The 11,804-nt window shown below is 30.4% G+C and overlaps 1 protein-coding gene across 1 annotated transcript in view; it reads left to right on the plus strand.

The window, feature by feature from the left end:
- The window catches only part of LOC106458565 (tyrosine-protein phosphatase 69D-like), a 161,088-nt gene that overhangs the window by 136,759 nt on the left and 12,525 nt on the right, over nucleotides 1-11,804 (plus strand). Inside the window, exons 21-26 of the mRNA XM_022384820.1 lie at nucleotides 2,382-2,517; nucleotides 7,999-8,148; nucleotides 8,386-8,479; nucleotides 9,323-9,399; nucleotides 10,286-10,417; nucleotides 10,891-11,016. Coding sequence (XP_022240528.1) covers nucleotides 2,382-2,517; nucleotides 7,999-8,148; nucleotides 8,386-8,479; nucleotides 9,323-9,399; nucleotides 10,286-10,417; nucleotides 10,891-11,016 — 715 coding nt within the window. The remainder of the gene's footprint in view (nucleotides 1-2,381; nucleotides 2,518-7,998; nucleotides 8,149-8,385; nucleotides 8,480-9,322; nucleotides 9,400-10,285; nucleotides 10,418-10,890; nucleotides 11,017-11,804) is intronic.

Below are 11,804 nucleotides of genomic sequence, written 5' to 3' on the forward strand. Positions count from 1 at the left end.
AGAATTATTGAATACAAGTCTAAAGAACTTATAATTTCATTGTACAGGTCACTGGTTAGACCACATTTTGAATGTCGTGTTCATTTTTGGGCTTCTTATCTTAGGAAAGACATTCAATTGTTGGAAAGGGTTCAGAGAAGGGTTACTAGAATGGTGCCTGGGATGGAGGGATTGTCATATGAGGAGAGGCTGAAATCTCTCAGATTGTTTTCTTTTGAAAAAAAAAAAGATTTAGAGGGGATCTGATTGAGGTGTTTAAGATTGTAAAGGGAATTGATATTGTTGGTGCATCATCTTTTTTCATAGTTAACAGTGAGATTAGCAGGACTATGGGACACAAATATAAATTTGGGCAGGGTAGGAGTCATCTTCAGCTAAGACAGGTTTCATTTTTATAACAGGGTTGTTGGCATTTGGAATAGGTTTCCTTTGGCTGTTATAGAGGCAGTAAATTTAAGTGAGTTTAAGAAAAAGCTTGATAAGTATATGAATGATAAAGGCTAGATTTGAGATTTTTTTATTATTATTTTAATTTAGTTTACAGGATGGGACAACCGAGATGGACCAATAGGTCCCATGTTGTCCCAGAACATTGTTATGTTATCTATTTTTATAATTATAAGCTAACAGTTCTATATTTATACTAACCTATATTCAATACTTCAATCTATTTTACTTTAATAATTTTTCTAATCCCATAGTTTAACAATTTATTCCTTTGAATACTGGTCTGTTTGGGTTCGTGACTTATTATCATAAGTAAGGAAGAAGAAGTTTATTCTCTAGGTATATAATCTAACAGTAATCTTAAAATGATACTTGTAACTTAGGTAACTGATAACTTAGGTTATTTCTTGTAATAGCAATAAATCTCACTTCTGGATTAAAAATTAATTTTTTTAGTTTGTGTACATTGTATCAGTTTTTTTACTGGGTCTTACACAGATCTCACATTTAGATTGAATGTTTCTGTCATGTGTCTTATGTTCATCTAAAAATAAGATTGTTTCAGTTGTATCTCCTTGCTTTTCACTAATCCTATCATTTTTATCTTACATTATGTCCAGTTCTTTTGAACTTAGTACTTCTTCACCTATGTTACTTCCTTTTCTGTTAGAGAGGTTTGTTCGATACACGATATCTTTAACATAGCCCCATAGACATTACTGAATTAAGCAAAAGATAACAGATGCGATTGCAACCATTGATGAGGCTATGTTACAGCGAACATGGCAAGAAATCGAGTACCGTCTTGATGTGCTTCGTGCGACTAATGGTGCCCATATAGAGGTGTATTAAATGACGTAAAAAAACTTTGAAAACCACTGAGTACAATAGAACAAGTCTGATAAAGATATCTTATCAATTGCCTTTGTAATAATTTTTTTAAATTGTAAAAAGACTTTATGGACACCCTGTGCATTAATTTGTAACCTGCCTTGATGACACTCTTTTTTTTTTAAATATCACCAAAACCTTATTAGTGTCATAGTTTCACTAATGTATTGTTTCTCCCATGTTACAAGACAATAAGGTAGCCATTAATTAGGCTTACACTATGAAATATTCAAGTTTTTAAAATATATATATAAAACAAATATAGCAGATTTCTATCATCACTAAAGTCAGATTAACTTAATACCAAGATATTAATGGTAAAGTTTACAAATATAACATGGTGGGTAGGATACTAAGAAAACACTACCTAAATACAAGTTTCACATTTTATTTCACAGTCACTTCATTTTATACCTTATCAAAATATAGTACTTATCAGTTCAGACTTTTTTTTAAATTAATCCAGAAGCTACCTTACTACAAAGGTTAATGTACTTGGTTTAGCCAACAATTATAAAAAACTAAATATTTGTTATTTTCACCATTTTGTAGTAAAATATATGACATAACATTAAAACAATATTTTATGGATTAATTATCTGTTAAACAACTACCCAAAAGCAAACCTTTTATATAGTACATATATTTGATATTTTATTTTATTTACCTTCCAACATTTAAATAATTAACTCTTAATTGTTATATCAAACAGGATAATGAAAGAGTCCCTTGAAACATGGGTCTCTGATTAAATGAAAATAATTTTTTCAAATAATTCTGCTTTTATTGTTGTGTTAGGCATAAAGCCATTTTTATCAATAAGAAAAAGAAATTAATTTTAATATCATAAAAATAAAGAATAGTTAATGTGCAAAAATTAATTTCAACAGTTTTTTTTTGTACAAAATATTAATGAAAAAGGTTAAACCAAGTTGTAGGTAAGTTTTGGATGTAATTTAACTGCTAAATTTTGTATTTTATTTACAAATCTTCCACACTTATAATTTGAAGCTATATCATTACCAATATTTACTTGGTTATAGTGCTGGGGTTGGTAGAACAGGAACTTTTGTGGCCATAGACATGCTTCTACAACAGCTAGATGAAGAAAGTCAAGTAGATGTGTATGGGTGTGTCTGTAACTTGAGGCACTCCCGGAACTTTCTTGTTCAATCTTTGGTAAGCTTTCAAAATAAAAATTAAGATCTTGATTTTGCTTATTGGTGAAGATTTACAATTATATTATGTTTCGTATGATACTAAGAAATCACTTCTTAAATGCAAGTTTCACATGTTATCACTAGGGCTAAATGCTAGGTTTAGGTTAATATGTAAGGATAAGCAGATAGGCTGGTTGGATTTGTGGGATAAATTCAATGAAAGAAGGGAGCTTTTTGAAATGGATGGTTTACATTTAAATAGAATAGGTTCTGGCTTGTTTGCAAGGGCTATTAACTCAACTGTAAGGGAAGTTGTAAATTAGAATTAGACAGTGGTGAGGGCCAGGATAAACTAAATGCAAAAAGAATAAGAGACAGAGAAAGGTTTAGCATAGGGAATGAGCATAGAAGTAGTAATAAGAATAGGCTTAATTGTTACTACTGTAATGCTAGAAGTATAAGAAATAAAATAGATAACTTTAGAGCATTGGTAGGAATGGAGGATTTTGATATGATGGGAATAGCTAAAACATGGTTAAACATAGATGATTTTAATGACAGAAATTTATTTGAAATACAGGGTTACAGGCTATTTAATAGGAATAAAACATTAAAGAGGGAGGGAAGAGTGGCTTTATATATAAATATGAGTTACATCCTGTTGAAGTTGAGGATATCAAAGATAATAGTAAGGAGATTGAATCCATTTGGGTTTTTATTAGTGGATGTAAAGGGAAAAGGCTTTTAGTGGGAATTTGTTACAGACCACCAGATGATAGTGATAAAATTAGTCAGAAACTTTACAATAAGATTAAGATTTCAGCTGTTAATGAGGTCATAATTATGGATGATTTTAGTTTCAGGCATATAGATTGGGAAATGCTAGAATCAAACCATGAGGGAGAAAGGTTTTTGGAAACTGTTCAGGATGGCTTCCTTCACCAATTAGTCAAGGAACCTACTGGAAACAATTTATTTTAGATTTATTGTTAACTTCAAATACAGAAATGATTGAAAGGGTGGAAATTGGAAAACATCTTGGTGCGAGTGATCATTGCCATATCAGGTTCAATGTTTTGCTGCATATGGAGATAAGAAATAAAGATATTTTGGTTACAAATTTCAAAAAAGCTAATTTTGAAACTATGCAACAATAATTATCTGTTGTGAATTGGCAGCTGAGTTTTTTGGAGACACTGATCAAATATAAAAATTTTTAATGATAAATTTTTAAATATTTAAAGTAAACATATTCCTTATAGAAAGAAAAGGATGGCTGCAAGTAAAAACCAGGTTGGATCACAAAGAGTATAAGAGATAAAATTAAAGAAAAGCATTACAAATTTAAGAAGTTTAAATTTACTGGTGTGACAGGAGATTTAGAAGATCAATAAAGTTGGTCAAACAGGAAATTAGGACATCAGAAAGGATTTATGAGAAAAGATTGGCTGAAAATGTAAAAGTTAACAGTAAAGATTTCTTTAAATACATTAAGGCAAAATAAAATGTTAAGATGGGGGTAGGACCCTTGAGAGATGATAAAAGAAGGCTCATATCTGATGATTATAAGTTGGCTGGGTTATTAAATTCTGTTTTTTTCTCAGTTTTTACTAATGAAGATTTAAGCAGTATTCCACATCTTGAACAGTTAGTAAATGGAAACAAGATTGAATAAGATGACTACATTAACTCTGAACTTGTTAAGAAAAAATTGGAAAGTTTCAAGACTAATATAGCTCCTGGGCCAGATAATATTTCCCTAAAGGTTTTGAAAGGAGGTTAAGGATTGGATATGCAAGCCACTTACTACTATTTTTTGTAATTCCTTAAATAGTGGGCAGGTACCAGAAGATTGGAAGTTAGCTAATGTCACTCCTCATTTTAAGGGAGGTGATAAAAATTGTCCCAGTAATTATAGGCCCATTAGTTTTACATCAGTTGTGGGAAAAGTTTTGGAAAATCTGATAAAAGATGTTTTGCAAAGCCAGTTAACAAAATTTAGAATTTTATTGGATAGTTAACATGGTTTTACAAAGGGAAAATCTTACCTTTCAAGTCTTTTGACATTGTTTTAAAAAGTTACTGCTTATGTAGATGAGGGGTAAGGGTGTAGATTTGGTGTATCTGGATTTTCAGAAAGCATTTAATAAGGTGCCACAAGAAAGGCTTGAAAAACAATTATCTCTTTAGGTGTGGGGAATAAGTTAGCAAATTGAATAGAAGAGTGGCTGGATGGAAGAAAGCAAAGGGTAGTTATAAATAGAGCTCAGTCAAACTGTATTAATGTTACAAGTGGGGTACCTCAGGGCTCAGTCTTAGAACCTTTTCTCTTTTTGATTTACATCAGTGACATAAATGAAGGAATGGCCAATAAATTACTCAAATTTGCAGATGTTATTAAGGTCTTGGGTGTTGTTAGCTGTGAAGAGGATGCTGCTGATTTACAAAAGGATTTAGATCATTTAATGAGTTGGGCAAATAGATAGCAAATGGGTTTTAATTATAATAAATGCAAGATAATGCATGTGGTTTATCATGATTTGACTTGTAAATATAAGTTGGATGGAAATAACCTTAACAGTTTTATGAAAGAAAGGGATCATGGTGTAGTGGTTGATCAATCTCTTAAGCCATCCAAGCAGTGTATTGTTGCTAGTGGTAGGGCAAACAGGATTTTAGGTTGTATATACAGAATTATTGAATATAAGTCTAAAGAAATTATAATTTCATTATGCATGTCACTGGTTAGGCCACATTTAGAGTATTTGTTCAGTCTTGGGCTCCTTATTATTATAAAAAATTCAGAGGAGGGTTATTTGAATGATGCCTGGGATGGAGGGGTTGTCATATGAGAATAGGTTGAGATCTCTCAAATTAGTTTCTCTTGAAAAAAAGAAGAGTTTGAGGGGATCTAATTGAGGTGTTTAAGATTGTAAAGGGAATTGATGAAGATGATGCATCAACACCTTTTTTTTTCATACTTAACAGTGAGAATAGTAGGACTAGGGGACAAAATATAAATTTTGGCAGGGTAGGAGTCATCTTCAGTTAAAATAGTTTTATTTTTCTAACAGGGTTAGCCTTTGGAATGAGTTGTTTTTGGATGTTGTGGAGGCAGTAAATTTAAGTGAGTTTAAGAGAAAGCTTTTACTATATGAATGATAAGGGCTGGCTTATTTTTAAAAGTTTTTATTTTGAATTTATTTATTTAATAGTTTTAGTTTAGAGCCAGCCGAGATGAACCAATAGGTCACTTGTTGTCCCAGAATATTATGTTTTATGTTATGTGTTGTAGTCACTTCCTTTTACATATTATAAAAAATGATATTTATAAGTGTTTTTTTTTTAAACAAAATAGTTTAAACAAAGTGTATGGATTTTTTTTCACAATTTTTAAATTCATAATGCAAATGGATGTTTTTGATTGTCAAGAACTTTTTGAGTTATTGATATAACTTTAAGTATGTGTTAAGTGGTTAAACACAAGACAGCAAGTAGGCTAAAATGCAAAAAAAAACAAAAAAAAACTTTTTTGATTAGCTATATTTATATGGCATTTTCTACTAAGAATTATTTTAGTACGGGATTTCCCCCAGCCCTCCCATAGAAGTTACTATTATTTGAGACTGTACGAGAATGTGATAACATTTGTGGGATAGTAGATTTATTTGGTGCCAGATTTCATCTCTAACAGTGGGACATGAATCACGTGATCATGTACAACATTCAATGTACAAATACATTCAAAATGTATATACATCACATTGAATCTTATTTGAGATCATACTAGTCCAATCTGTTTTTACTATTACTTTCTTTTCAATATGTCCCAATAAAAAATGTTTCTAAAATTAGGAAAATTGCTCTCAGGAAAAGCAGGAGAATGCATAAAATTTATTCCAAAACCCAAGAGCTTCCAAGACCCTAGGGTGAGCCCTGGACCCCAGCTATAATAGATGCACCTATGGCACATGTTGGCTCACTTTTCTCACTTTTGATTTGCCTCCTACACCTCTGTGCATGGTATGTTTATATACCATGACAAAACCTTAAAGAAACATGGGAGAGAAAACTAAACTCATGTTTAAAACAATTAAAAGACAAAACTTCGTCAACATTGATTTTTATTTACTTTTAAGAAATACAGATGCAAGAATACCACAGATATATGGAGCACAGAAGATGCATAAGGAACCTTTATCAATGAGATCAATCAATATATGATTGTTTCATTTATGAATTATGTAAATGGTTAGTTTATATCTTAAAACAATACCAAAAAATTGAAAGAGGGAATCCTCAATAACAATGCATTTGAAATTCTTTTAGGCAGAATTAAAAAAATTTATCTATAAGGCCTTTTTTTTTCTTTTTTATTAGGTATATTTTTGTGCACCAGCTATGCCAAGCATGGGGCATATGTATATTTGATTGCATTTTATTACTAATCAGAACCTCTACCAGACTATCCTCAAATTGAAATTATTTTAGACAAGATTACAGTGTGGTCAAATACACCAATTGAAAGGGCTTTACCTCCTGAGTCTAAAACTGTAATTAGATCTCAAATCGGTCAAGAGATGATGGAGCTATGAGCTAAAAGTTTCTAGTTGAAAACCAAACAAACTCAGAGCCATTCAATGAGCTGCCATGCCACAGCTAAAAACTGTCAAAATTGGAAACAATTTTTTTTTAAAAATCCTAATAACAATAGATGTAGCTTTGGTATAGTCAATGTATGCTCAAGTATTTATGAACCAATATTACTTGTAGGCCTTATTAGTGAAAAATTAATTACATTATGGTACAAATTAAGTAAAAACTAAAATATTAACCAAATCAGAATCCAGTATTATAAGATTTCTATCAAAAGTATATAATAATGGAGAGAATGGCAATGGCACAGTGTATAATAGAGAATATAGACTGAAACACCATAGGAAAATAACTAGATGCAAGGAACAAATGTAAATCAACATATGACTGAAAAACAAACACAAAATAAATTTCAACAATGTAAAAATATTGTATGTAGACAACCCACCCCCCAAAAAAAATTGAAAGCATTAAAAATCAAAGAACTAAAACAATATAAATAGATAGAGCTAGTATCATCTTAAATAAGATTATTTAATTGGATGTGTATGTAATTTGAATATATTTGTCCATTGGATGTTGTACGTGATCATATCTCACTGTTCTAAATTAATATATTATCCAACCAATAATTTTTTCAAAAACTTTATATATGTCAAATAGTTAAGTATTAAAAATGGTTGTTATTTGATTTAATTGTTTAAATGAAGTAAGGATTTTCTTTATTAATAGCAAATTTACTACTTTAAAATCACTACCGACTGTGGATTGCACATTTTCATATAAAAAAGTTGAAGTATTTATCTCTGTTCTAAAATAAACTTAAAATATATTTTAAAAACTAGTGTGTTTCGTACTGTAAATCTAATTATTGACTTTACTTCACTATCTTGTGATGTGGTAGAAACAATACATATTTGTCTACCGAGCCTTGCTAGAACATGCTCAGTTTGGAGACACAGAAATGGAGATAAGACATTTCAAGGATCATTATGAACAGCTGAGAGATAAAATGCAAGGTCAGGAGAAATGTCGTCTAGAGCTGGAGTTTGAGGTGGGTTTTAACAGATTCTGTTTTTCTAGAAATGTTAAATATGAGCAAATAAAATATTTTAGATAGATTCGTAACAAACTGTATGTGTAAGTAGATCATCCAAACAAATGTGGTAACTGATAATCATTTAGTGTTGTATGGGAATCGTATGAAGCATATAATTCAACCAGTAAATGCATATTTGTATTCTTCATTTAGTTTCGCCTATCTTTACTATTAAATTTACAATACTTTCAGAAACTTGGAGACGTAATTGAAGATGCTAAAACCTGCTGTGTCGGAACCATGGAGATGAACATGAATAAAAATAGATACAGTTTCATAATCCCATGTATGTCCTCCTTTTATTTTGTAATTTATATTTTCACCAAGTAGATTTCTTTGTCATATTGCTTAATATCATAATGCATATAGTTGTTCCTTCCTGTGTGTGCACTAGTGGTACTTGCATTCGTTATCTTTTTACCAATAATTTCAATTTGTGTACGAACATAAATGAGATTAGTGTAATGGAATATGGGTCTCATGATCCATCATTCATATCCTGTTATCAGTACTGGGGAAAAACAAATGCCACAGTTTGGGACCATGGGTGCATAATAAAGGTGACTGTCAAAACTTAATATTTAGTAAGATATATTTAATCTAAGGGTTGGTAGTTGGTGCTATTAACTAGCTGCCTTCCCTCTAATCTGTGTTCAAAATTAGGGATGACTATCCATTTTGTTTGTTGGTTGTGTTTTTTTTTGTTTTTTTAAGCAAAGCCACATTGGGCTATCTGCTGTGTCCACTGCAGGGAATTAAACCCCATACTTTAGTGTTGTTAAATCCATAGACTTATCAACAGGGGACAGGTATGATTAAATCAAGTAGCTTTGTTCCAATACCTGAAAACAGATAATACATTTTATAGTTTATGGTAATGGTTAGTGATGTGTTTATACTTGTTTTAACTAACTAAACCTCACCATTCAACTCTCATGACAACACCTAGCCTATTGTTGGTGTAAGTAAAGAAACAGAATATTTAATTTCCTTAAGTTACAAACAGAACCAAAATTTAGTGTAGTGATTGTGATAAAAGTCGTTTTTGGCTTTTAAAAAGTACTTAACAGTGATTGTTGTATTTACAAGTTTGGAAATATCTGTGATAAAAGACAATTTTCTCTTATAGATGATATTAACAGAGTAATTCTTCCTCCTACTGCATCTCGAGACCACTCATCCTATATCAATGCTTCATTTATTCAGGTGAGAAAAATGTACTTGTTGTTAAAGGAAATATACACACACACACACACACACACCAACTTTAAGGAGTTACTAGGAGTGAAGCTGACTTATACAAGATGAGTTATTTGGAATTTTAGATTGCTATTTCATAGGACATGCAGTGCCACAAATTAACAAAATATTTTATAAATTTATAAAAGAGAACAATGCATTTAGTCATTGAGTTTTTATTTTATTTTTATTTTAAAGTTAGTTTAGAGGATGGGACAGCCCCCTTGTGTATATGTGTGTATGTATGGGTGTAAAAAGAGTACAAACTGTGATTGTTTTTTGGGTAAAAAGTGTAATGAAATATCACAAGAAAAGTCATGGTAATTTTAACAACTTTCATTATCAAATTATTTACCTCAACAAACTAGGTTGGTTGCAGCAATCTAAGTTAAAATGCTATTTATAAGCATCATCATTTATGATTCCAGTAAATAATAAAGGATCAAAAAATAGATAAATCACAAAAATAAAAACCTGAAAAACTAAGCACTTTCAGAAGACAGGTCTACCTTTCAGAAGTAATTAGGTTTCTGATATCCTTGTTTTGTTGTACATCATCAATTACAAGGCATCAAGTTTTACACTGTAGAAAAACCTAAACTATTATAGCATGATCCCTTTAATAAATGATAAACTATCACAATAAAACTGATAAAATACAATTATGAATTGTAGTGTAACTGCTATATTGTACAACAGTTTTAACACGATATTTTATCCTATCTGGTTCTCTAAAAGTAACCATATATTGCCAGCTTGGATGTTGTACACCTTAAATATGAGTATCTTTCGAATAAATTAACCAAAAATCTATTGATAGAGTAGCTTCATGCTAAGCAACTTTTCTTTGCAGGGTTATGACCGCTCTCTCTCCTTCATTATTACCCAAGACCCTTTAGAGAACACAATGCTAGAGTTCTGGAGGATGATAAAGGAACAATCTGTTACAACTGTAGTGATGTTATCCGAGCTTGGAGCAGGGCAGGTATGTGTACAGGTGTCTTACTTTTAAATTATATGAAAGGACATTTAACATTCATAACAGTAGCATGGAAACAAATAGTAAATAAGTTAATCATTTAATGTAATACCTTTAGTTACTAAGATATTTCAATGTTTAACCTATATTATTAGTTTTCTAATATTTCTAACAAAATTGTCAGAGATACCACTACAAAAAATATGAAGAATTTTTATATGTATGTTATTAACATAAAGTTCAATTTTTTTAATGTAAAATTTACTAGTGTTATATTTATTATACTTTTATGCTTTGTTACATTATTGAAGAGTAGCAACAACAAACTTAATGCAAGTACTGATTCAGTTGAACTAGTTCTAAAAAAATAAAATACAAATTTCAGTATCATTATTTGATATTAAAATTATATTCAAATCAGTTAGGTTCATTTAAAATATGTATATGTGTGTATATATATTTATTTATTTATTTTGTAGACCAAATGTCAGCAGTATTGGCCAGGAGAAGAAGAAAAAGAGTATGATTACATCAAAGTTAAGTTTCAGAATGAGGAGACAAGAGAATCCATTACCAAAAGAGAATTTCAAGTCATTAACACAAAGGTAATTTTTATTAATAACACAATTTGCTCTGACAAGCATCACTGAGGTTCACCAAAGATACTTGCAGGTAAATTCTTAACATATGATTAATATGTGATGTTCATTATTCAATACATAAGCCTTCAATACAGAAACATATTAAAAGCCTTTACTTGTTATGACTATAGCATTTAATCTACATTGCTAAACTTAAAAAGCAAAAGCTATGTATGACAAGTTTTAGCTTGTAACAAAGAACTTAGCTAACCATACTGAGGTAATGTTGCTAGCAACATGAACATATACTTCAAAATGAAATATTATCATAAAAGTTAACATTTAAAACAAATAAAATCTAATCAGCTGATGAATAACCATGTCATGATTATGGAATTACATTTACTAAAATGTAGTTGCATATATAACATAAACTTCTTTGGCTTTAAAATCTTGAGTTCATTACACTAAGTATATCTAAACTTCTAAATGGAGTTCTTTGGAATTAAATGTCAAAAATAAGGGTATGGAAGATGAACACTATTATTTTGGTGCAGATGTGAAAAGAAAACTGATTTGTATTTGCTTAAAAGCCCTCTTATACTTTATGGTTTGTTTAATCCTCATTGTTTTATAAATTATTATTGTATTTATTATAACCAGTTTCCCTTAAAGCATCTGGAAAAATACCAATGATACTAAAACAGTCTGCTGGCTAATACTATACACCTGGAAAAAAGTTAAGCACCCCCAAATATTTTTCAGGATTGCTTATTGAAAATAAGGTTTAATTTTCATGATGTTGAGCAATG

The sequence above is a fragment of the Limulus polyphemus genome, unplaced genomic scaffold (genome assembly GCF_000517525.1).
Source record: "Limulus polyphemus unplaced genomic scaffold, Limulus_polyphemus-2.1.2 Scaffold486, whole genome shotgun sequence".
NCBI lineage: Eukaryota > Metazoa > Arthropoda > Merostomata > Xiphosura > Limulidae > Limulus > Limulus polyphemus.